At 53.2% G+C, this 26007-nt stretch overlaps 1 protein-coding gene across 12 annotated transcripts in view; it reads left to right on the forward strand.

The window, feature by feature from the left end:
* The first annotated feature begins 1441 nt into the window (after positions 1-1441).
* The window catches only part of AFAP1L2 (actin filament associated protein 1 like 2), a 91341-nt gene continuing 66775 nt past the window's right edge, over positions 1442-26007 (forward strand). For 5 of the 12 annotated variants that reach the window (XM_080688512.1, XM_080688516.1, XM_080688514.1 and 2 more), the window contains exons 1-2: positions 1546-1696; positions 7575-7628. In XM_080688512.1, coding sequence (XP_080544638.1) covers positions 1681-1696; positions 7575-7628 — 70 coding nt within the window. In that variant the 5' untranslated portion in view covers positions 1546-1680. The other 7 variants (XM_080688515.1, XM_080688518.1, XM_080688508.1 and 4 more) reach the window with 4 other exon arrangements.

Consider the following 26007-nt stretch of genomic DNA (forward strand, 5'->3'; position numbering starts at 1 on the left):
TTCACCTCCCTGCCCTTGACCCCCGCTGTCCTTTCTGCCTGGAAGGCTGCACTCACTCCACCACCCCTGTCACCTCACTAGCTCTCACTTAGTTTTTAAGAAACAGCTCAGCCGTCACCTCTTCTAGCAGACGCGTGGGGCGCCTACAGGCTGGCCCAGGACCCTCTGCTGTTTCCAGAATCCCTGCGCTTCAGTCCTATCAGAGTGCCCACCTGGAACGGGAAGGGCGGTCATTGTTCACTTGTCCGCCAGCTCCCCGAGGCGGTAACGGAGGGCCTGGCACTGCTATGAACGCCAGGGACGTTTTGGAAGCTGTGGGCTTGGTCCAATGCCTGCTCCATTCTTTTCCAGCTGTGACTCCGGGCAAGCTGTTCAACCTCAGGTTCTCCAACCATGTGACAGACACAATCACCATCTCCACATCATAGGGTCATCGGGACATTAAAGGCACCGCATGGGCAGCCCTTCGCACAGGCCCGGTTGGCGGGACGGCTCCCTGGAGGTTAGCTGCTCGTATAACGAAGAAGAAGACTTGCAGGACTGCTAGGGCAAAGGTCTCCCAACATCAGGGCCGACTCTGCAGTTCCAAGAAGGACTGAGAAGTCTTGGGAAACAGCAGTAAGAATAACAACACATCTCCCTGACCAAGTCCTCCTTCAAGGAGGTTGGGGGAGACTTGCTGAGAAACCAGGAGTCCTGAACAAACCATGATTGAGATTTGGAAGTGAAAATGGAAACGTTGAAAGGAAAGCGTGGATTTCTTTGGGAACAGATGGGGAGGGCTCGGGCCTGTAGAGACACTGGAGGGACAGACGGCAAAGATGGAGAGAATGTGGCGCCTGGTGGCAGCGGCGCGGGGAGGGGCAGGGGGCGAGCGCGGGGAGTCAGGGGCCTGGATGAGCTCCCCGTGGAATGCCACCCGCGGGGTGGTTGGTACAGCGGCCCAGGGACTGCAGCACCGGACCTGCCAAGGCGGCTCCAGAAATCCTTCTCAGGGGAGCCTGGGCCGACGGCACCGGGGAGCCTGGGCCCCCAGAGAAGGCAGCAAATCGACGTTTCACAAGCCCACATGAGTGCGAGGCTTGCAACGGGGTGGGAACGATTCCCGAAGAACTGGGTAGGCCTGGGACAAGGCTCAGCTGTTGCCACTTTCCCCCAGGCGGCCCCTCCAAGAAGGCCAAGGGCAAAAGCGCGCTGGCCCGGAGGTCAGGCGGGAGGCGCTCTAGGGCCCTTCTCTGCCTCCCGGCGCAGGCCTCAGTCTCCGCCTCCGGGCAGTGGGTCGGCATCCCCGCCCTGGGAAGAACAGCTCCCGTAGGCCCGCCGGAGCCGGCCCCTCCCCGGAGCCTCCCCTAGGGTGTGGACGCGTCTTGGTCTAGTTCCCACCCACCGCCCCAGGGGCCCGGACGGGAAGGCGCTGTCTGCCGGCGGGCGGGGACGGAGCCCGGTGCGCACGGACTTGCGCGCGGAAGGTCCGCCCGGGTCGGCCGCGGAGTTCCCCGGCGGGGGCGGCAGGCCGGGCGGGGACGAGGTCCGAGGGCCCCGGGAGCGGCAGCCGCGCCGGGAGGTTCAGCCGCGAGCGTGACATCACGGGGAGGGGCCAGCGCGGCGCCCCCGGCGTGGAACCGAGCGCGGAGAGCGCAGCGCCGGAGCCGAGCGGCGGGGAGCGCACGCCGAGGCCCCATGGAGCGGTACAAAGGTAAGGGCACGGGGGCCCCACCACGTGCACCCACTTCCTTCCCGCCCCGCACAACGCGAGAAGGAGACTAGGGAGGGCGCGGGCGTCACCGCTGCACCCCACGTCCCGCCGGGACTCAGGTGAGCAGAGCCGTCTGCCTCGCTGAGCCCAGCCCGGGACCCCAGCTGCGCTGCGGCGGGGTGGGCGGACTCCTAGGTGGCCGCTGTGGCCCGGGCCCTTTGATCCTCCCAAGGGGCGGAGGGCTGGGGTCGGCGGCGGAGTTTCTCACCTGTTGGAGGAGAGAGGGTGCGCTTTACGACTCGCTCCCAAGTCTCGGCCGCCCCAGAACGATGCTGGGGCCCGAGGAGGTCCGAATGAGGTCGAAACCGTCCGGGGCGGCTTCGGGGCAAAGGGGCGAGTTGTTGGATCTTCTTGCCCGGGCGCTCGCGGGAGTGGAAGGCTTCCTGGGGACCCTGGGAAAGCCTGCGCGCTGATGCACTTGGGAGGTGGGTGGGCGCGCAGCCCCACTCGCACCTTAGACCGCCCCAACCGTCCCGCAGCTCGGGTAACCGTCTTTCTTCGAGCCCTTCTCCTCCTCACCCCCGCCCCACCCCATCCAAGCAGGGGAGGGGTGCAGGGATTGGGGGCCGAATGGCGTGCCCGGCAGGTGGAGCGCGTGGAGGCGCCTGCCTGAGGGCTTAGCCCAGTGCGCAGCTGGGCAAGTTTTGGGTTTGGCCCAGGCCGGGGATCTTGGCCAAATCCTGGTGGGCGGGCCGGCCCGGGTGGTGCCCGGTGCCCAGCTCGCACCCGTGCCCTGAGCCCGGGGCTGGAGTCTAGAAGCCTCGGATTGCAGACCTTTTGAAAAGCACTTTAAAGGGCTGCTCTTCAACGGGACGCGGCGGGCGCCTTCTGCACCCTCCCCCCCTTCCTTTTGGGAAAAGCCTCCTGCACTTTCTTGTCCCAGACTCGTCTCTGCCAAACCTGACAGAGGAAATAACTGTTACTAAATTTATTTTCCCCTGGGAGAGAGCAAGAAAGGCGAATGCTCAGATTCCCAAGGAATCTCACTCCCAGTAGTTTCTGTTTTCAGAAACTGACATTAAGAAAACGTTAGGGACTGGCTTCAGTTCCCTAAGAGGCTAGCCCTGTCTTGTGGCTTTTGATTTTCCCATTGATTTTTTCCTCATCTGAGTCACCTGAGTTACAGGTGAGGGCGAAAGACCTAAATTGTAGACAGGGCTTCACGTGTAAAGGCTTTAAAAAGGTCTGTGCCAGGAGCAGGGGAGCCAACTGCCGGTTGCAGGGCGAAGTGAGTTGGCAAATTCTTTCTCTCTGTGAACCTCCCTGGAGCCTCTCACAGGTTTCTAACCCAGTGCTGTGTGTGTGTGTGTGTGTGTGTGTGTGTGTGTGTGTGTGTGTGTGTGAAATTCTGCCGGGACCACGTCAGTTTTGTGCCCCAGTGACGGATGGCGCCCTCACGTCGTCCTCTCAGAACCCTGGAGGCCCCAGTCCCTCTCCTTATAGAATGGCAGCTGCTGCTCCCTCCCCATTCCGCCTCCTCTGCCCTTGGGGAGGGACTTCCCCAGGGAACTCAGGACTTGAGTTGCCCCCTGATGGAAAGTGTTAGCCCCTGGGGCCCCCTCCAGCTCAGGCCTGCCATTCCTGAATGGTGTTAGGTCCAGGTTGCAAGTGACTCTCTCCAATCAGCTTATTCATCCTTCTAAGTTAGGGTACATTTGGGGTCTTCTTTCCAAATGCCCAGTTATTATCAGAAGGTTTTTGTATTACCAGCTTTGGACTTGGCCCTTGACCTGAGAAAGGCTTCATCCTTATCTTTTCCTCTTGAGAGCTTAAAACCCTCCCACCCTGGAAGTTAGAGGCACTTTGCCACCTGAGGGAGACTTCGTTTCCAGTTCAGAGTGTTGACGTTTTGGGTAACACATGTGTCTGCCTCATCATTTTGCAGTAAATCAGACGCAGAGTGCTAAGCAGCTGCATTTGAGAATTATCTGAATTGCAGAGGCTAACCCAGCTCATCTTTTGGTGTTTGATTCGAGAAAAATCTCCACTTCAAGTCTCCCTGGTGAATGCTACCAGTGTGTTTACTGTACCTGTCAGCTGAGGAATGTGGGGGTTCCCCGTCCTTGTAAAATTTCCCGTTCTCGTTCTTGTGAGAAGTAGATGAGTTGTGCTCTGAACACTCACTGAATGACAATGTTGGTCTGTGCAAAATAAAGCATGTTGGGCCCAATCTTCAACTAATCAGTACAGCTCCGACTGGAATCTTCATGTCCTCCTGCTTCTCGGAGGTGGAGGCCCGCCCCTTTTAAAGGTGAGCTTGGGCAATTACGGAATGACTAGGTCTAGTGGCTTAACCACAAAGTTCAAAAGAAAAAGCAAGCTCAACTCCCAGGGCTCTCAGACATATGTTAAAGTTATAAAGAAGAATTCTTACTGGCGATATTTTTAAAATTTGCTACTGAAACGCCTCATTCTATGTGTCTAAATTCCCAACTTGGAGCCCTCCCCTTTCCCAAGTAAGTAGAATGCTTCATCACTGTCTCCAGATTCTCAAAATGTTTTCTCTTAATTTGTACATCTTATCAAGCAGTTGATGTAGGAGAAATTATTTTCCATGTTCCCCAGCCTGCACGTTACATAGTCACAACTAGCCTGTTATTTGTAGGCGCTGGCTTGATTTCCCATGGTTCTGTAGCATCGGAAGAGCTGTCTGGAGCTAAAGGATGGTGGGAATATCACCCTGTGTCTACTGCAGAAATATGTCCAGCCTTTGTCCCCACTCTTTCTAAGCCATTCTGCTAGGCAGCTGTGGTTTTTCCAGCAAAAGCAAGGATGCGAGTGTCTTCCAGGGAAATGGAGCTTTTATGAGAGTCGTCATTACAAGTGATGGCAGAGTTGCTGCCTCTTGTTTGTGAATCTCTTCGGCGTTGTGTAAGTTCTACAGGGTGCCTTGAGAAGATTCCTTTCCTTGGATGTTTACATATTTGCGACTCTCCTAAGGGCATCCTTGCATGGCTGCGTGAGCCCATTGGCTGAACTCGCCATGTGGTCAAGGATTCTGCTTCCTGCTGCTCTTCCAGCTGGTGAGTGTGTCCGGGGCCAAAAGTGACTGACCTACTGTGGATTGCACTGGGAACGTCCGCGCCAAAGCTTCCTGAGATTGCATCACTCTTGGATCCGAACACGCAGGGTTGAGAGAGTCCCTTGAATTTGCATCCCCCGTGTTTCTGTTTCTGAGTTGGATCGCCTGGCTCCCAGGAGAGGGCACGCAGCCTTAGGGTGCTGCAAGGGAGCGGGGAGTGGGGAGCGGTGAAGCGGTGAAGTGGCAAGCCAGTGCAAATACTTGAGAGCTTATCTGGGATGAAGTCTGTGGTCAGGAAGGCCTGAAAAAGAAAAACTGGTGAAAAGATAATAGGCTGGCTGCTAATATTCATTTTCCCTGCAGGGGACTTGTGTGTTCTGTGGTGTCTCCACACTTAGGAGCCCAGTGTTGAAGTTCTAGTGGTTCTTAAACTTAGCCACACCCAGGACTCCTCAGGGATGCTTAAACAACATGGATGTAGACATTCTGAGTGCATTGGTCTTAGGGTGCGTGCGGCTTAGGCATTCTAGTTTGTAAAAAGTCCCCAGGTGATTTTAATGTGTAGCCAAAGTTGAGAACCATTGGGAAAAAAGTTAAGTAATTACATACACACCTTCCTCACCTGGAAAATTAAAAGCAAGTGGGGAGTGAAATGGACCCCCACCCCCCACCCCCCCCGCCCCTCAACCTCATGCTCACATGCTGTGTGCTTCAACCAAAGCTTGTGATCCCTGCAGAAATCAGATGTTATGCACCTTAAGCTATTAGTGGCTTTACAAGACTGTGGGAACACGGCTTTAAAACAATCTCAAATGCGATGCTTCAGAATCCTAGGCTTAGGGCTCGCTCATGATTGTACTTGACCTTGAGCCTTTCTGACTTTGAAGCTCTTTGTGTGGGAGCCCTTGATGCTTTGGCAGTGAAATAGTCTGAAACAGAAATACGGAGGGGTCACCATTGGTGCTGCCTGGCCAGGCAGGGTGGGGGCATTCTTTGGGCCCTTCCCCTCTTCTGGGAACTGGGCTGGTTCCCAGCACAAAGGGCCAGGAGGGGCCCATGAGCTTCAAAGCTGAGGAAGCTGTGCCAGTTTTCTTCCCAACCCCTTTCATGATGGGAAATGTGTCTCTAAAGACTTCTGTCGTTCAGAGAAGGGAGACTTTCTCCAAACCAGGGAGGCTGGCCCGTCTGCCCAGAGCCCAGGCGGAGACATGGGGGGAGCAGTCACGATGCAAAGAAGAAAACGGTGGCTTCGGAACCAGGAGACCTACGTGCTCTGTTTCCTTGGGCCAGTCACTGAGCTCCCCTGGCCTCAGTTTCCCCGTCTAGAAACCGGCCTCCAGTGCTTGTCCACTCGATTTCCTGAGCACTCGCCCGTGCTGGGTGCTCTGTGGTCACTGTGCACTCTTGGCAGGGAGGAGGCGGTCTTGAGCAGGGGAGGGAAGTGGGGGGGAATGTGGGTAGCCCAACACAGGTCAGTTTAGAACTGTGATTCTTATTTTCAAAGTGATGAATAGCAAGAACCTACAACCAAGACTACTCTACCCAGCAAAGCTATCATTCAGAATTGAAGGGCAGATAAAGAGCTTCACAAACAAGAAAAAGCTGAAGGAGTTCATCACCACCAAACCAGTATTATATGAAATGCTGAAAGGTATTCTTAAAGAAGAGGAAGAAGAAAAAAGTAAAGATAAAAATTATGAACAACAAATATCTATCAACAAGTGAATCTAAAAATCAAGTGAATTAAAAACCTGAGCAACAGAATAATCTGGTGAATATAATAGAATCAGGGGCATAGAAAGGGAGTGGACTGACAATTCTCAGGGGGAAAGGGCAATGGGGGGGTTCATGAAGAGACTGGACAAAAATCATACACCTATGGATGAGGACAGTGGGGGGGGAGGTAAGGGCAGAAGGTGGGGTGGGAACCGGGTGGAGGGGAGCTATGGGGGGAAAAAGGAGAAACAATTGTAATAATCTGAATAAAAATTTATTTAAAAAAAAGAGAAAGAACTGTGATTCTTATAAAGAAAACCACTTTCCTGTTGAGAGCGGAGAGCAGCAAGCAGCCTGAGGGGGAAAGCGAGGGCCATCGGCCATGTTGGGAATTTGTTTCTCAAGGACATTTTTAGGATCATGTCTCCAAAGAGCCACCCCTGGAACACTCCCATTTGAGACAGATCCACTGAGGCCTGAGGAGATTGAGAACTCAAAGTCAGAAAGAGGGTAGAAGAATTCTGAAAATGGAGTTTCTTTAAAGGGTAGAATTCCAGTTAACAGCGGGGTTTATTTAGAAAGAAGGGCTCAAAGCCATTTCAGACTCATGTCTCAGCGCCTCAGTCTTCAGAACTGAGCCCTCATGCCTCCTGTTCCAGGAAGCCCCCTGTGTTTCTCTGTCTTCACCCACTATGTTAGGTATAGCTTCCTCAGTGCCTACCACACTGTAGGTACTTAACAAGTGTCTGCTGAATTAATGTCATGTTGTCATAGATATAAGCTTCCCCTGTTAGATTGAGCTCCTTCAAGATGGGGGTCTTGTCTTTCTCCTCCAAGGGTCCTTCCCCCCAGCCCCTGGGACACGATTGGGGAATGAATGAATGAATGAATGAATGAATGAGTGAATTACAAGGAGTGGCACTACGTATCCTCCCAAGCTCTGGCCCTCGAGAGCAGACCTGGGTCGCAACGGGAAATGAAGCACCGTCTCAAAGCCACGTTCCCGAAGCGGAGAGGCAAGCTGGCAGTGGCCGCCCGCCCGAGCTTTCCCGACTTGAGCCTTCTTTCTGTCTGTTCCAGCACAGGGCTGTTGCTGTCTGGTGGTACAGAGAAGGATCGTGCAGGTTTCTGCTTGTGAGTATGAGCCTGCCTGTGCCCTCTGCAGCAGCTCATCTGGCCTCCAGGGCTCCCGCGGGCACAGACCTGGCTGTGCCCACGCTCTGGATGGAAGGCTGAGGGGTCTCACGGAGCCAGGTGCCGGCCTGGGCACTCCGGGGCTCGGGGGGCTAAACTAGCCTTTGCCACTAACGCGCTGTGCGACCTTGGGCAAGTCAATCCATTAATCTCTCCGGGCTTGGTTTCCTCATCTGTCCCCATGAGGATAACGATGACTAACCTGTTGCGCTGGCTGCTTGGCGGAATACCTCGTCAGAGCTACTGGTATTACTGGTGAGGAAAGACCATGTTCAGTTAACTCAGGAAGGCAGGTGCTCTGAAACGTCTGTGACATGGTTCTGACCCCACCAGTTTCTGCCTTCTTGGGGGGAGGGAGCGGGAGCCCTCACAGTTAATTTGGGCACCAGCTGTGGCCATCATGTGCTTTTCGAAGCTACTGGGAGCTCTGAGTTGAGGATGCTCCGCCTGTTCTCAGGAAGCCTCACTTCTGAGAGAGAGAGAGAGAGAGAGAGAGAAAGCATCCATATATTATCCTCAGGCTTCCCGTGGATGTCAGTGGAAAAGGAGATGGGTGAGGAGGTGCTCGCTCCTAAGCCCTCTGCGTGGAGCCACATCCTGGCCCTGCCCAACTTTTCTTTGATGTCGCAGGAAGTTTATATAGGAGAGACCCTGACATTCTCACAAGAACTAAAAGCTCTTTACTAATTTTGTATCACTTGGCTCTCACCTTCTCCCGAGTGAGTCTCAAAACAAATGGACCAGAAACCCCACTGAGAGGGAAGAGTAGCAGGGACGTATAGAAAACGTAGGAGCCCGGCATTGCCCTGCATACACGGCAGCAGGCGGGTGTGAAAAACAGAATGAGCCCGGGGTGTCAGACATGAGGGAGGAGTGGGGAGTGGCACCGACACCAGCAGAGGCTCTGCAGTTTCTAAACAGACCCCCTAGTTCTCCCCTCACTTCCGTGAGCCCTCCCAGGGCTTCAGAGACATCTGCTGGCCTGGTGGAGTGGGGTGAGCTCTCAACCAGCAGCTCGCAGATCAGCCCGGGGACTAAACCGAGAAAGGAGCGTCAGCTGTCCGTCCGCTCAGCCACAGCCACCTGCTGCTGGCCAGGAGGCTTCTTAGAGGCAGCTTGTCCAAGGAGGGTGGCCAGGCCATGGCGGGTTGCCCGGGACTTGCCTGGTTTTCCCACCGACAGTCCAGCATCCCCGGGACCCCCTTAGTCCCAGGCTAGATGGAGATGGATGGCCGCCCTCTTGCCAGGCCTCCGCTTTATGAAAAGGCCCCAGATCAGGACTTTGTTTTCTCCATCGCCGCGATGACCTGGAGCCAGTCAGCTAGTCTCTTTGACACGAAAGCCGAAGTCCAAGACATAGAGACTAACAGTGCGTAACTAACCACGGGCGACACACACCAGGATGTTCAGTGAGAACAGCCAGACTCAAAAGCCCGCACACCGCCTGATGCCACGTATGCAGCTTTTTGGGGAAAGCCAAACCGGAGGGAAAGAACACAGGCCCGTCGATGCTGAGGCTGAGGGTGGGGGGAGGCGCTGACCACAAAGGGGCACCAGGAGGGAGACGTGTGGCATGACAGAAACCTGTAGTTTTCGAATCTTTACGGCAGTGGCGGTCACAGAGCCCTGGGTGCTTAGGAAAACGCAGAACTGTGCACATTATACCCCCAGAAATCTGGGCTTCAACCCCAGTAGCTGGTGATGCTGGGGTAGAAGGCGAGGTCTCCATGCAGCACCAGGTGGCCATTGCAGCTGTCAACAGAACCTGAGGTCTTGGTGTGGTCATGCCGGCCGCGGTCTGGGGGTGCAGCGGCGAGGGGGAGGCGTTTTGGTACAAAGCCAAAGTACGGACTGCTCGATGGCATCTTCAATGCACGGGGCTTGTCCGTTAGGCACACACGGTGTGATGGTGGAGGCTCTCGGTCCACTGCAGGGGTCCTCAGACTTTTTTTTTTTTTTTTAAAATATATTTTATTGATTTTTTTACAGAGAGGAAGGGAGAGGGTAGAGAGCTAGAAACATCGATGAGAGAGAAACATCGATCAGCTGCCTCCTGCACACCCCCTCCTGGGGATGTGCCTGCAACCAAGGTACATGCCCTTGACCGGAATCGAACCTGAGACCCTTGAGTCCGCAGGCCGACGCTCTATCCACTGAGCCAAACCGGTCAGGGCCAGACTTTTTTTTTTTTTTTTTAATATGTTTTATTGATTTTTTACAGAGAGGAAGGGGGAGGGATAGAGAGTTAGAAACATCGATGAGAGAGAGACATCGATCAGCTGCCTCCTGCACACCCCCCACTGGGGATGTGCCCGCAGCCAAGGTACATGCCCTTGACCGGAATCGAACCTGGGACCTTTCAGTCCGCAGGCCGATGCTCTATCCACTGAGCCAAACCGGTTAGGGCGGTCCTCAAACTTTTTAAAGTTCACTGTCCCTCAGACCGTTGGAGGGCCGGACCATAGTTTAAAAAAAAACAACTATGAACAAATTCCTATGTGCACTGCGGGCCCGGGACGAGTCGGCTGCTAAGCAGGACAGGCAGCGGCACCCGGCGGGCCAGATCAATGTCCTCGGCGGGCCGCATGGGGCCCGCGGGCCGTAGTTTGAGGACCCCTGAGTCTTAGAGAAATGGACGGTTCTCTTACCACCCAGGCAGCTGTGAGCCGGGAGAGCCATGCACAGGGCGGCCTTAGCTCCAGCTCCCGCCCCGGGCGCTCTGCTTCTGCCCCCACAGGCCTCTCCTGTATTGACTGTGACAGCCTCTCTGCACATATTCTCCCCCCCCCCCCCGCCCCTCTCCCCCAACAATAAATTATTGAATTGAAATGGAGAACCCAAGTCTGCACCATGATGTTGCCTGGCTGACTTTTTGTGTCTGGCAGTCTGACTCTGCTCGCTAGCTGGGATTGATTTTGAGAGGGTAGAACCCATGATTTAGCAAAATAACGCACCTCGGACCACGTGGCGTAAGGCATCCGCCCTCCTGTTGCCAGGCAGAGTCACCAGCCCTGCTGCACCTGTCCAGGAGATGGGCCGTGGAATCCGAGGACAGTGAAGGGTGGTCCTAGTGGGGTCTGAAGATCTTGGTGGTTTCTGTTTAAAAAAGGAAACCTCCCCTCCCCCACCGCCGGGGGAATTGGCTTTTCAGGGGAACTGGGTGAACTATGACCCAGAGAGCTGCATTTGTCTCCCCATCTTCCTCAAGTGCAGCTTGTTAGAAGGCCATGGACCTTCGATTGCTTTCAGCCGTGAATTGCACAGAATTTCACACGTGCAAGTCTTCTTCATTGCAAACAAGTCACTCGTTGTTGCTCATAAAGGCAGGTCTCGTCCACCTCTTCTTGGGGATCCAGGAAGATGTGCAGAGTAGTAGCCCTTGGTTCTAAATGGTCCCAACTTTGTGGGGGAACATGGAGGGGAGACAAGAAGTATTTCTTGTGCCTATTTGAAGTGGAACTTCCCTGGTGCACAGCCAGGCCTGGCTTGTGGATGGTCCACCTTGGAAGGGCCATCCCGAGGGCGCACTCCTCATTGGAGGGCAAGGATGGGAGGGCGGCGGAGGAGACACTGGGAGTGCATAGGCAGGGAAATTCCAGGCACGCCCATCTTCTACCTGGGCAGCAAACCGTCGCCACCATCTCCCAGGACCACCCTGGCACACTGGCATCTTCTTGGGCCTGGGGACTGTCCTCGCCTTCCTGTGAGACCAACAAGTGGACTCCTGCCATTTCCTTCCATCCTCCACCCCCGTCCTCTCTCCCCCAGTTTTTACACAACAGGATTGATTCATGTGAACTAGATGCAAGTCCACAGATGGGGGCAGAAGACGAGATGGTGCTGAATGAGCTTATTGTTGGAGATTTCACTGACTTCTTTTATTGAATACCCGCTGTTCTGGAACATATTGAGCTGATTTACTGAGATTCCAATAGCGGCCTTTAGGCAGGAGCTCTGCCTGGGTGCCCGGCACCCCTGACGTCGGGGCTGGGACCTAGCTGGTGACGAGTTTGCTCGGGGCGCCCCGTCTCCATTTTTATAGTGGTGGGTCTTCTTGGGGGCAGATATTCTCAGTTACAATCCCAGACTCCTTATGAGCTAGAGATGGCCCCCACCCTCCTGCTCTGGCAGTCAGGCCTTTTGTGGAATTCCCTCCTAGCACATTCTTCGAATAAATAAAGATGGACACCCCATTCGGTGCCACAGTTTGCAGAGGGCCCCCGTGGCTTCTGCGAGGCACCGATAGAAGAAGATAGAGGGGTGACGTGGCAGATCTTGGGCAGAAGCAGCAGGTGTCACCCTCACACCTAGGGCTCGAGTGATGCGGCGTGGCCGGCCCGCGACAGGCACGGAGGAGTTGGGGCCATACATGTATTTAGCGTGTTTAGGGGTGGGCTCCCTGCGGTCAGCGGTGCTGCAGGCGTGGCTGAGGATCATGGTGTGTGTGATGGGTCTGGATGGCCGCCACCCAGTGGCTGTGGGACAGCTCCGGTGACTGGGGCCCTGGGCATCTCCTGCAGAGTCTGCAGGCACTGGAGCCGGGAGGGGCTCGTGCCGCTGCAGAGGGCGGAAGCCTGTCTCTGGCTCATGTCAGTCACGTCCCAGACGCCCTGGAATGAGCCTGTGGGAAAGCAGGTCGGTGGATGACAAGCGCTCACCCAGTGGGCAGGCACTAGGGCTCACGCAGGTTCCCCGGGCAGTTTCTCTCTCTCCTCCTCCTGCTCCCTCCCTTCCCCCCCCCCCCCCCCCCCCCCCCCCGCTTCCTCCTGCTCTCTCCCTCTCCCTCTCTCTGTTTTTCTGCCAATTCCGGTCAGGTCTCCTGGGTCTTGAATCTAGGAAAGGGCGCCCTGAGAACCTGAGGCCAGAAAGAGAAAGCCTCCCCGTGACCCCAGGTCCCCGGTGGCCCCAGACTCTCACTTCTAAGTAGCCGAGGCTGGAGTCCCGGGCTCCCCCAGGAGGAGCCGATGACCTCAGAGTCCCGGGCTCCCCCAGGAGGAGCCGATGACCTCAGAGTCCCGGGCTCCCCCAGGAGGAGCCGATGACCTCAGAGTCCCGGGCTCCCCCAGGAGGAGCCGATGACCTCAGAGTCCGGCTGGGGAAACGGGGGTTTGCGCTCAGCCAGACGAGGAGCCTCGCATTCCCTCTGGAAGAGGAGGCCTGAGGGACACTGTTCGGCGTGGGCCTGCTGCTTGGTCAGCCCTGAGCAAGTGTCACTGCACCTGGCTGGGTGAACAGGAGGCCACCTTCCCAGCCCGCATGGCCCGAGCCATTTGCTCACCCTGGGACCCGGCCAGCCATCCTAACCGGCCTAGAGCAGCCTCGTGTTGCAGTGACTAGGATTCCCAGGAGAGTTCTTCTCTCTCTGGTAGGGGGGCACAGATCTTTGGGGGTCTGGCTTCCTCCCCTCGTTGCATCCTTGCAGTCCTCAGCCCTGTGCCCTGGAGCCTGAAGTGTGGAAGCAGCGGTCCGGGCCCTGCGTGGGGTGCCTCCCCCAGCTGGCCCGGGCCCTGATCCCTGGAAACGCGCCTCCGAGGGGCCTGGCGCCCGCACAGGGGGAGCATGAGAACGCGCCACAGTTTGGACCGAAGTTCCAAGCACGAAGGCTCAGCGTTGACTAAAATAATTTTTTCCCATTGACCTTCTGGCCTCGCAGTGGGCCGGCGTCCATCCCCCGCCCCTCTGATGTGGGTTGGGTGCGGGGAACTGTAAACAGTTCAGGCTGCGAGCAGATCCGCTCCATGAGTTATGGGATCCAGGTGTCGCGCCCCGTGCCGTGCGCTGCTCCCCCCAGAGTGGGAACCGCTCTGTTCTCAGAGGGAGAAGCTAGGCTGTTGCTGTTGAGATCAAATCCTTCTGAAGCGTGACTCCCTCCCACGCCCTCACCCCCCAGGTCTCAGCTCAGGACTGAGGGAGACCAGAGCTCCAATTCATTAGTGAATTCTCAGTGTGTGTGTGTGTGGGGGGGTGGGGGTGGGGAGGGGGCTACTTCTGACCCCCGAGGTCAGTGCCCTGGGCGCTCACGTGTGCAGGAGGGTGATGTTGATGCTAAGGGCAGCCCAGCAGCCCGCATTCTCCCTGTGAGAACATGGGACCCATTTCTCAGGGCAGGAGGGTGGGCTTGGTCCGTGCCAGCCTCATTTCTCCAGTACAGCGGGCTCCTGACTCGGGCCTGGCAGCCAAGAGCCGCTTGTCCTCGGCAGGAGGCCTCTAGGGCACGGAGGCGGCTTTGGGCAGTGACCTCCCTTCCCCTGGCAGTAGGGTCGGGAGTCATCGCCCCAAATTGGTCACTGCGATTGCGCTGGAAAATGCCTTCAGTAGTTTGGAGGGATATGGGGGGCACAGATCTTGGGGATCTGGTTTCCTCTCCTCTTTGCTTCCTTGAAGCCCTACACATACCTAGCCCATGGGGCCACGGTGAAGGGGGAGGAAGCTAACAAGTAAGTGCATTCACGTCACAGATACTGGGCATGACTGGGACGTGTGTGCGTGCGTGTGTGTGTGTGTGTGTGTGTGTGTGTGTGTGTGTGTTTTGGAGGAGAGAAGGTACTGGCCCGTTTTCTTAAAATATTCCAAAGCTCTTTACGTAGCGCCCTTAAAGGATAAAATTGTGCTACAACAAGATTTATTTTTCTGCCCCGGGAGGCTGAGGCCGCTTGGAGGAAGTGAAAGTGCCCAGGCGCTGTGATTGTTAGGGAGTGACTTCCAGATTCCTAGCTTATCGCTGGCGTCTCTCTCTGCCAGGACACCTTGACCCCCTGAAGTTTAACTCCTCACTGCACCTTGCACAGCCCTCCCCCCCCCCCCCCGACCTCACCATGTTGCCTTCCTACTCGGCTGCCTTGTGCCTGTGCGTATAGATTTCCTCTCGGGCCAGAAAACATAAGGGCAACCACCTAGCTTGGAGCCAAGTATTTTCTACACGTGGCTTTCCTTCCCTCTAAGAAAATGCCCACACGGAGTGTGAACGTGGGTTAGATTCGGGAGGAAACAGCTGCCTGGCAGAGCTCCTGGTGGGGTCTTGGGTAAGATTCCGCTGCGTCACCAGTGCCTGTATTGGGTGCGTTTCCGGCACAGGCACTGGGCAGTGGGGCAGTTCTGTGGCTGAGAACGTCCATCCAGGCGAGCGCAGGCCCAGCCTCCGGCCCAGGCCGGGAAGGGGAGTTTTCATTTCCTTCAGGACAGGGCAGACCTGTCCAGTGGATGTCTCTCACCCACCTTGGTAGCTCAACTTGGATGCTCACGAACCCTTTCTTTTCTGGAATATTCTGTCTCTGGGCTTCTCTAAGGCTTCGGCCCCTTGCTACTGTAGCTAAGGGGAGCCCAGATCTCTTAAGGCCCCTGAACGAGGCCCGCTTCCTTGAATGTCAATGGTGTCGAAGCCAACTCGCCAGTGGCTGTGCAGAGCAAGGAACCTCGCTACCCACTTGTACTGGAGAAAATGTGAGTTCCTTCTGCACACGGCCCGGGCCTCGTTGTCCAGTGTCTGTGGCCATCCCTCACTTCCATCTGTGCCCCAGCCATACTGGGTTCCTTGTGGTTTCCCAAACTAGACTTTTGCATGTACCGTTCTATTGGTCTAGAATGTTCTCCCCCCGGGGCTGCCTGCCAAGTGTATCTGTCAAGTCTCACTCAGCCTTGACTTGGCCCCCTGAACTTTTAACCCTTCACTGCACCTGGCACAGCCCTCTATGGTCACGATCATTGTGTCCATGTTATCACTGATGGAAAGTCTATGTTCCCAGGAGGCTGTGAGCTCCGTAAGGTTCAAAAGCCATCATTCTTCTTTGCGTCCACAGCACCAGACTACATGGACTTGCGGGACTGAGAAATGGTTGCTGTCCGCAGGTTCTCGCAGAGTTTGATGACAGCAAAGTTAAGGGCTTCTGTTCACCAGTGGACACCCTGACCAAGTTCTAGAAGGCTGTCAGAAAGGAGAGAGAGGTGTGCAATGTCTAAAACCTTTAAGGGGTCAGCACGGAGAATATCCAGGGAACCAGCCAGAAAAAGACGGACATCGCGATAGAAAAGAAGACGAATACAGGATAGGAGTGGGAGAGGACCCTTCTAACATGTGCCTCTTCGTTTGTACGTGTTTCTGCTTCCTGCGTCCTGCTTTGTGAATTTTTAATGGCTGTAAATGCTGTTGTCAATGGCCTGTTCTTGCCTTTCAGTCGGCACTAGGTCTTAAAGAGCCATCTATGTGGTGTGCTGGCATGTAATCCATTGCTTCTTACTGGTGCCTAATTCGCCAGGATGTGCATCTGCCGCCACAGTTCGCCGGGTCACTCCCCCTGGTGATACTGGACTGCCCCTCCCCGCCCTCCCCCCCCCCCCCCCCCCGCTCTGCACCAGCAGACAGTGCTGCAAGGGTTATGCTCGACCCCACCCTGTGCGGACCCATGCGGACACTTTGCAGCCTGCAGCCTCTCACTCTCCCAGCCGACTGGTTGGTGGCTTTGGCTGGCTTGTCTCTGATGACTGAAGGAGCCCAGGCGTTTCTGCAGGTGCTCCTTAGCTGCTGACCAGGAAGCTGCTTCTATCAGGAGGCAGGGTGTCAGGCTCCCCGCTGAGTCTGTCCTGTTGCCCACATCTGGTAGTGACCCTGTCCGCAGGCGCAGCAGCAGCAGCGGGCCTCTCCTGGGTGTTTTATGTGCGCCATCTCGTTTGATCCTGGGAGATCTGGAGCGGTGGTGGTGGGAACGCTCACCACTCACCAGGTCCCTGCGGCCTCCCCGGGGGAGCGGAGTACTCTACTCGGGAGGGTTCTGGTAGGAAAAGCATCTTAGGATCTCTCAGTGACATTCTTGGCATTGCTTCCTTGGAGAAGTCCCCTGGAATGCAGGGACGTGCTCCCCTGCGTTTGTCCAAGCTCCGAATGTTACCGAAAGGCTTCCCCAAGCTTTCCCAACAGATACGTTCGTTTTCTCCCAGGCCAGCAGAATCAGGACCGGGCATGCGGGAGGGGAGGCAGGAATCAGCCATCCATAGTATTGTCCTTATTCTGTGAATGGAGAAAATGGAGGCGAGAGGCAGCCCAAGCAAAAGCTCACAGCCAATCCAGCAGGATTCAGAACCAGCTTCCTAGGGCTCTGGAGCTCATTCTGCTGCCTGGTCTAGCCTGATGGTGCTAGACCTGATCTCCCCCCTCAGATGGCTTCACACTCGACCTGCAGCCACATTTGAATCTGAGGTTAAGGAGGATGGTGAGTCCGTTGGCTGCAGCCCCGCCATCTTGGTGCATCCCCTTGGGATGGGAGGAGGAATCCCCAACATTGCCAACAGCTGAGGCTCAGCTGTCTCTGAGGAGAGCCTTGGCCGGATGACATACCCTTCTCTGAGTTCCTGGGCTCCGGGTGTCCCTGCTCCCCATTTTGTCCCCAGCTGGCCCAGCCAGGCCTTTGCTCATGTGGTTGTTTATGACCGGCAACATGTTCCCGCCCCTTGGCCTTTCCCAGTTACACCCACCTTCACCCACTGCCCCCTCCTCCAGGAGGCCAGCTTTCACTGGTCACATGAGGCCCTCGCTGCTCAGACCTCATGGCCCAGTCAGCACACCTGTATCTGTTCCTTGTATCCATTCTTGTCCCCATGGCTGCTTTATGGCCCCTAAAATGCACAGCAGAGTGTTGGGTACCCAGGTGGGCATTTACCTTGTTCCTGGTAATTTCCAGGCGTTTCTGTCCCGTTTCCCATCTGCCTCTTTCAGCCAGACCTTGAGCCTTCCCAAGTTCCTGCTGAGTGTGGACCTGGTGCTTCTGTGTGCACGTGGCATTCGGGAGGCAGGCATGGATGGCCCCTGGCTGGGTGGGCAAGGTTCCCATGACCTGGACCCTTCTCCCAGTGGGCCTGGCGGGGCGTGTCTAACCAGCGTGCCTGCAGAAGGCCTTGTTTGCTGGCGGGCACCCGTGATGCTTTGTGTGCTGTGTGATTAGTGTGGTGATCAAAGACTGGCTTGGCAGGGGGAAGGTGAGCATGTCCCCCATGGCTCACAATTTGGAATAGATAAGTGAGGATGTTCTCACTTGGAAAATAAATCTCACCGCAGGCAGCATTCAGCCACACGCCATTTGAGCCCAACAGCTGTCTCTCATTTGTTGGCAAATGTTCCCGGTGATGAATGTCCCCCGTCCACGCTCACAGCCGTCCCTAAATGGACGCTTTGGACAAGTGTGGGGGGAACAATGGCTCTTCTCAGAGAGCTCTCAGCAGACGCTCCCAGTGAAGTTGGCTCATCACTTGGAGCTGGGTCAAGACCAGGGACAAGGTGCCATTGATTCGGCAAGGAGGGCCCACACAGCCGCGGAGACAGGCTGAAGGTAGCCAGAAGCAGAGAAAAGGATGGGCTTCTGGGAGAGGCCCCGAATAACCCGAGTGAACGATTCCGCCTCCCGGTGCTGTCTCCTGGAGCCGACTCACGGGACGATGGCCCCTCCTCTTGGCACATTTGCAAAACCCTCTGCAGTCATTCTGGGGTTATTGGGTTTTGGAGGGCCTGGTCCTCCTGGGGCAGAGCGTGATGCCACACCCAGTGTTGTTGAATGGATGGAACTGTTGAGCCTAAGAGAGATGAAGGCTAGACACCTTGGACCTGAACTTGGTCCTGACCTCCTGGCCTGAATCTGTCTGCTTCATTCTTCCTGTGACCAGGTGGGAGGGGATAGATGAGGGACTGAAAGGCGAGGCGAGCTAGGGAGGTAGGTGGAGCCACGGGGCTTCTGTCCTCAGAGCTACGCTGCAGTGGGAGTAGATGTCTCTGGGCCCTCAGCCCCAGGCCAGGCGGTCAAGCCCGGCTTCCAGCAGGTTCTGCTGACATCCTTCCTCGCTGGTTGTGTCTCCTCTGACTTCCCAGGGCAAAGATCCCAGGTCAGGTTGCTAAGCTGGTGGGGCCCAACCTGGCAAATCCAGTTTTCCTTTCTCCCTTTATTGTTGGCCCCCTCAATAGAGTTATTTTAAATCATTTAAAATAGCATAAGCAACAGCTACACATTTCAAATTGCTATTTCACTCCGTAAAGAATGCAGTGCAGCAATTTCATATCTATTTTTATAGCAAAAGTCGTACATGCTTATTATAAAATATGCACACGTAGCAAACATTTCTAACATGGGAATGTCAAAATCCTTCGAATTCCACCCTCTATCATGATAATATCTGTCAAGGATATATTCATCTAAATATTTTCCCTCCTCTCTGCAATGCTCCCAACTCCCTTTCCGCCCTCTTTTCTCTCCTTCCCTCCCTTCCTCCCTTCTTCCTGCCCTCGCTGCTTCCTTCTCTCTCTTCCTCCCTCTCTGCCTTTTCTTCCCTTCATCCTTCCTCTTCTCTCTGACCCCCTCTGATTCTTTCCCCCCTTCCTTCCAGCCCCCCCCCCAGTTTTAAAAACCAAAAGGGTACAGTAAAAAGTAAGCCCCCCAGACCCTGCTTACTCTTTCCCTTGCCCCAGCTCATTCTGTAGTCTTCAAAAAAGTAATCCGTGCATCAGCAGCCACGTGTGTGTGTGTGTGTGCGCGTGTCACTTCCCCTCCTCCCTTCAAATGAGCATGCTCCCTGTCTTCGAGCTCATTCCTGAGAGACCTGCTGCACTCTTTGTGATGGGGCTCAGTCTCCTTTAGGTAGAGACGGCATCATTTATACAATTTATTTTATTTTATTTTATTTTTTAATATATTTTGTTGATTTTTTACACAGAGGAAGGGAGAGGGATAGAGAGTTAGAAACATCGATGAGAGAGAAACATTGATCAGCTGCCTCCTGCACACCCACTACTGGGGATGTGCCCGCAACCAAGGTACATGCCCTTGACCGGGATCGAACCTGGGACCTTTTCAGTCCACAGGCCAACGCTCTATCCACTAAGCCACACCGGTCAGGGCCATTTATACAATTTAAGTGGCATTGACGTTTTCCCCAGCCCTTTGCTGTAACAAACTCTGCCACCTCCCGTTTCATTTCAGACACTTGAAGGCTAGCCGTAGCACACGCTCTCCGGAGTGGGATGGCTGGGGTTAAGGATACGGGCACGCACAGTCTGATTAGGAAGTGCCGAAATGCCCTTCTGGGAAGTTGTGTCCTTTTTACTCTCGTCAGCAAAACGTCAAGAGTATCTGTTTTCCCTGCACACTCGTCAACACAATCTATCATTCCGTTTTCTCATCTCTGCTCATCAGAATTGGCAAAGGCAGCTCTTTCTGTGTCTCTCCTTTTTTTTTTTTTGAAACATATTTTATTGATATTTTACAGAGAGGAAGGGAGAGGGATAGAGAGCTAGAAACATCGATGATAGAGAAACATCGATCAGCTGCCTCCTGCACACCCCCCACTGGGGATGTGCCCGCAACCCAGGTACATGTCCTTGACCGGAATCGAACCCGGGACCCCTCAGTCCGCAGGCCGACGCTCTATCCACTGAGCCAAACCGGTTTTGGCCTGTGTCTCTCTTATTGTAAGTGCAGTTGGACACCTTTTCATACCCATGAAAGGCATTCTGTGTGTTTGCGTGTGTATATATGTGCGTGTCTCAAAAAATGTGTCCCAGAAAAACGTAACAGCTATAACCCTTTAACAGCTGATAACTCAATTTTGAAAATGAACTGTATTTGAATAAACACTGCCTTTATAATTATTCAAAGCGTGTGTATGCATTTTTTGGGGACACCATCTAGTGTTCATATGCATTATCCATTTTTCTATTGGAATGCTGGTCTTTTAAAATTAATTTTGTAGGCGCTTATTATCTGTAAAGGAAATTAACCTCTGGATATGAGTTGCAAATCCCCCCCCCCCACAAGTGTCTTATCTTTTCTTGATTTTATGTTTATTTTTCCAAAGTAGGATGTGTGTGTGTGTGTGTGTGCTATCAAATCTATCTCCTTTTATAGCTCTGAGTTTTGCTGATACTTAGAAAGTCTTGCCCTAAAACTCCACTTAAAAAATATTTTTTCCTTAAAAACAGCTTTATCGAGCTATCATTCACGTATCACAGAGTTCACCATGCAAAGTGTACAGTTCAGTTTTTGGTATAGTCACGGATATGGGCACCCATGTCCACACCCATTTTAGGTTTTCATCACCTCAGAAAGAAACCCATATGCTTTAGCTATCATTCCTTATCCTCCCTTCTCACCCTGCCCCACCCCCACCCCCCAGGCCTAAGCAACCGCTAATTTCCCGTCTCTATGGATTTCCCTCTCTGGACTTTCATCGGAACGGAATCACATAGTATATAGACTCTTGTGATTGTTTTTGAGGTTTCGTCCAAGCTGTAGCAAGTTACCAGTACTTCATTTCTTTCTATGGCCAAATAGTATTCCCTGGTATGTATGAACACAGCCGTAATTACACCTTGTTTATCCATCCAGCTGCTGCTGTTTCCACTTTTTGGCTCTTGTGAATAATGATATTTGCAAACATTTGCAAACAAGTTTGGGGGTCGTCCTATGTTTCTGTTTCTCTTGGTTATACACCTAGCAGTGGAATTTCTGGGTCATGTGGTAACTGTGTTTCTTCATTTGAAGAACTGCCAAACCATGTTCCAAAGTGACCCTGGCATGTTACATTCCCACCAGCTGTTTTCTTCTAGCACGTTTGTGATCTTTTTTTTTCCATGTGTTAAGTTTTTGAACAGTCGAAAATTCTTCATAAGGTATGACATAGGGGTCTATGTGTGTATTTTTTCCATGTGGTTTCGTCATCGTACACACAGTGTTTTTCAGTCATCTGTCTTTCTCCATGTCTGTATCATAAATGAAATCACTGTATATACTAGGGCCTCTTCTGTACATTCTAGTGTTTTTTCTTGATTTGTTGGTCCAATCAGATGCCATTATAATGCTGCTTTAATTTTTGTAACTTTGTGACATGTTCCCTCATTCTTAATTTGTTTTTTAAAAAAAGTGCTCATCACTAGCATCATTAGACTTATCTGTATATGGTGCAGGGTTAGAGAGAGTGTGCAGTCAAATGCAACATTGTTCCTACCATCTAGAAACCTAGTAAATAAAACTCTTTTTTAAAAGAGTGTTTTTAATTGCTTTTTTTTTAGAGAGAGAGAGAGAAAGAAAGAAAACAAAGCTGTGAGAGAGAAACATCAATCTGTTGCCTCCCATACGCACCCCAACCGGGGAATCGAACCCGCAACCTGGGTATGCGCCCTGACTGAGAATCGAATCCACAACCCTTGGGTGCAAGGGACAACACTCAACCAACTGAGCCACACTGGCCAGGGTGTAAATAAAATTCCGATTGCCATACCCTCTGAAAACCACTCTACTTACATTGTCTTCTTTAACCTCACAATCCTGTCAGGGGAGGTTGAGCTTTTCATTTCCATTGCAGTCACGAGGAAACCAAGGCTTTGAGACAGACGACCCTGAGGCAGAAAGAAGACAGACAGGTGGTCTTTCAAACAAGTTTGAGTCAGGTGGTCCTGGGGGCCTCGTGGAGAAAATGCCAGGGCGCCGTGGCGGGAGACTCCGCTTGGGCCTTCCCTGGAGCCAGGTCTGCTCCCCAGCAGTGGAGTGACAGCGCCACACCTTGGAATGGAAGCCTCTGGGCCATAAATTCAGGCTAAGCTGACAGTGGGAGCCCAGACAGTGGGGAAGTGGAGTCCTTTGGCTACATTCTCTTCCCAGATTGTGCAATTCACATCCCTGCCAGGAACCCAGTTTTGTTGCTTTGTTTGTTTTTTACCCCCTTTGCAAAAGTATTTGCCACATAAAAACATACAAAGCCCCATAAAGTCCCCACCAATGAAATCATCATCTCTTCCCAAGCAGACTCCCGCCCCTGACCTTGGCTGTCTTCATTCTCCGGGGAGCCATGAGGCAAGGGGACGGATCGACTCAGGACGAGACCTGCTTAATGTTCACTTCCTCAGACTTCATCAAACTCCGGGGGTCCGGGGGTTATGGGATTAAGAGAGCATCACGTGACCGTCCTGGATGCGTTCACTTGTAGGAATGTGGGAATAAACCCATGCGGAACAAGAAATCTCAAAATGCCTTTGCCTAGAAATAGCAATAAGAGTGCGATCCAAGTTGCTTCAGTATTTTAGGACTTCCACGAAAGGAGAAAATGTTTATCTGTCTCTTTCTTCCTTTTTCTCCCTGTCACCCCTCCCCCCGCCGCTCCCCCTCACCCCCCACCCCCCCACAAAGACATTTGTTTTATGGGAAATTTTTTCCCAATATTTTAACAATTCCACTGGGTGATTGGTGACTGTTGTTGATTTTTTACTGTGGGAAAATAGTTTGGATATCTAGGCGGGGTCCGTGTGGCCTGCCTTGGAAGACCCTGGTTTTGCTGACCGTCTCACGTCTCACACCACCGTGGAGGAGTGGTTACGGGTGATGTATACCGTATCAGCTGGCACAGTTGGTATAGTCCCTTCTCCGACTGGGGATGGGCCAGGGCCAGATGCTTCCTCATGGTTGGGTGGTCTGGGGCTCTCTGGCCCAGATCCCCTTAGTGATGGCGATGATACATTCTTGGCCTTTCGCTGGCGGCCAGAACATCCACGCAGGCCTGGAGACTGGGCTTCTTCTGCCATGGATCCCCTTTGGGGGCTTCTCAGAGGGCAGGGTCTTAGGAAACTGGAACATGGAGCCATTGCTTTTCTTCCTCCAGGCCCCTCCTGCCCTTTGGTGCTTTTGGAGCTAATTTCATTTCAGCAGCATCTTAGAAGCAGATGTCTTGTACCATCTGAAAGATGGTACATTTGCAGGAACAGCAAACCAGCATTGCTGTCTGAAGAGAGACCATTTCTCATGTAGCAATCATGGTCCAGTTGATTAGAAAACTCACAGGCTAAGTCTCCTGGCCTCTTGGGGATATCATGAAGACCATGGCAACGCTTTCAACATCTGTTCATAGAACGCTTCTCAGCTTGTCCTGGGAAAGGCTGTGATGGGAGTGTGTGTGTGTTCAGGCCTGCCTGTGTTCCATCCTGGTGTCTCCAAGGTTATCAAGAGGTGAGGATTGGTAATAGATATAAGGTTCGGCAGTGTGAGACAGAAATTGAACGAAAATTCCAGTCCGTGTCCCGTAGCAGCACAAAGCTAATGCTCACTTTAGAAACATGTTTAGCATCCGAACAAGAAAGACTCGGAAGCGGCTGTCCTGTGAATTGCCTGGATAAGGTGCAGGGAAATGCTTCTGCTCCTGCTTTGCCGGCAGAGGGAATCCACTCACAGGTGAGGGACCGCCTGGCGATGGGGACCCTCATTCTGCCGGCCCTTTCTCTCTGCTTGGGCTCTGTTTGTGCTGTGGGAGCCCCCCTGGCCTGAGACAGCACATCAGAAGTGTGGCACCAGCGAAGGTCCCGGAAAAATCACGATTCAGTTTCTTGGGAAGCAGCTGCTGAGAAATGTTGCAGAAAACACATGGGAGCCCTCTACAGACACCTCAGATGTGGGCAGACTCTCAGGGTCCCTTGGAAATGGAGCCACCTGTGTGACCCTTTGCCCCCCTCCCCCTCACAAGCCTCTCAGGCCAATAGGTACTCCTATCTCTGTGCTTCCCCAGCCCTGGGGTCACTGCGCTCTTGCTGAATTGAAAGGAAGGCATTTCTTTGAGGGCAGAAATGCATCTTATCCATTTGTATCTAGGAGAGCATGGGAAACCCAAAAACCATTCCCTCTACGAACTGCTATTTTGCCAAGACCTTGGTTCTGTAGATAGCATTGACCGCTATGTCCAAGTTAAACTCCCTTGATTATGACATCTGGTACAGTGTCTGTGGTACAGCACACGGTCCATAGATGTGTGTGCCCTTCCTGCCTACCACCCCACCATGCCTGTATGGGCACAGGGCTGGCTTCTTCCCAAGAAGCACGTCACCATTCTGGGTTGGACTTCACCCAGCGTCACCTAGTTGGCACATTGTGGTTTGGGACACACTTGATCCTTGTCTTGAGATTGGCCTTCGGGAGAGTCTTAGAAAAGGATGGTTTCTGCCAGGTGTTTCAGATAATCTGCAAAGTATTCCATCTGCTAAACTTGTGATGACTCTTCATGTGCTGGTTAAGGTGACGTTCCCAGCGTCTCACATCTGGTTGTTCAGAGGTGTTCTTTGACTTGGGAAGTCGGGGGGATGAGGGGGGGGAAGGGTGTAAGAGGAAGGACTAGAAGTGTGCATTAGTCAACTGTAGGCCAAAGGAGATGCTTTACCTGTGTGTTATGACCTTGACTTGTATCATGCCCTAGTGATAGTTGGAAACAGGGAGTGAGTGCCCTTCGCCTTCCCAGCGTTGGGAAGGCAGGTGAAGGATGTGCCAAGCCCAGCCCCCTGGGTCTCTCCACCATCTCGTTCCCATTGGCTCTGTGGGTGGTGACTTCGAGGGAGGCCAGAAAGCCCCAATGGTTTCTCAGTCTTGGGCTGATTCTGCCTGGGTGGTCTTTTATTCTTTCCACGTTTCCCTATTCTTAAGCCTTCAGTACATCTATCCCTTGGATAGTGCCGAAGTTGTTTTAATTGAGTGTCGACAGATCTGGCTATAACAAGTTCAGCAACTGCATTATCAGGGTCTGAGTTTGCAGTGTCGTTTCAGCCCATGTGATTGTCTCAAAACGCTCTTCCTTGTGGCTTTGAGCTAGATAATTGCTGGAATCCTCTTCAGAGAGGCGCTATGATTGTAGAGGTTCTTCGGCTCTGAGTAGGGGGAAACTGAATACTCTCTACCCTGGGTCTGAAGAAAGTCACACACTGTATATAGGATCTGGTGCAGGTGGCTTATAGGCAAGTCAGATGCTACCATAGCAACGGCATCGGTATAGAGTTTAGTTCTCTTATTTAACTGGCATGTATGCCTTCTCTACTCCAAGTTGAAAGTCCTTAAGTGTAGATAATTCTTTTTTTTTTTTTTCTATTACACTCACTACTCCTACCCCACCCCCACCTCCACCAGGTCTGAGCACAAGGCCAGGTACATAGTTGGTGCTCCATGTACGCTGGTTTCACAGGTCAGAGTGCTTATACACCAGTGCGTACATGTGATCCTCGCTCTGGGAGATCTCTCGATCTCTCGAGCAAAGTTTATTGTGTGTGGTTTCTTTAAGAGGGTGACTTGGGTAGGGGGGAGGTATAGAGAGAGGAACAATACAACTGGCCCTGGCAAACTTTGTTGGCCCAAATCCAATTAAATTTTTTTTATATTTGTTCCCAATTTGCTCTTATGTGACTGCAATACGAAGTCAAGAAATTGAAGTCATTTTTTTTTTTTTTTTTGGTACTGGCCAATGGCCTCCAAGCTACAGATGTGTTTTGTTGTTATTGTTTTAATCCTCACCTGAGGGTATGTTTCTCATTGATCTTTTTAGAGAG

Source organism: Plecotus auritus (genome assembly GCF_963455305.1).
Source record: "Plecotus auritus genome assembly, chromosome: 9".
In the NCBI taxonomy this organism is placed as follows: domain Eukaryota; kingdom Metazoa; phylum Chordata; class Mammalia; order Chiroptera; family Vespertilionidae; genus Plecotus; species Plecotus auritus.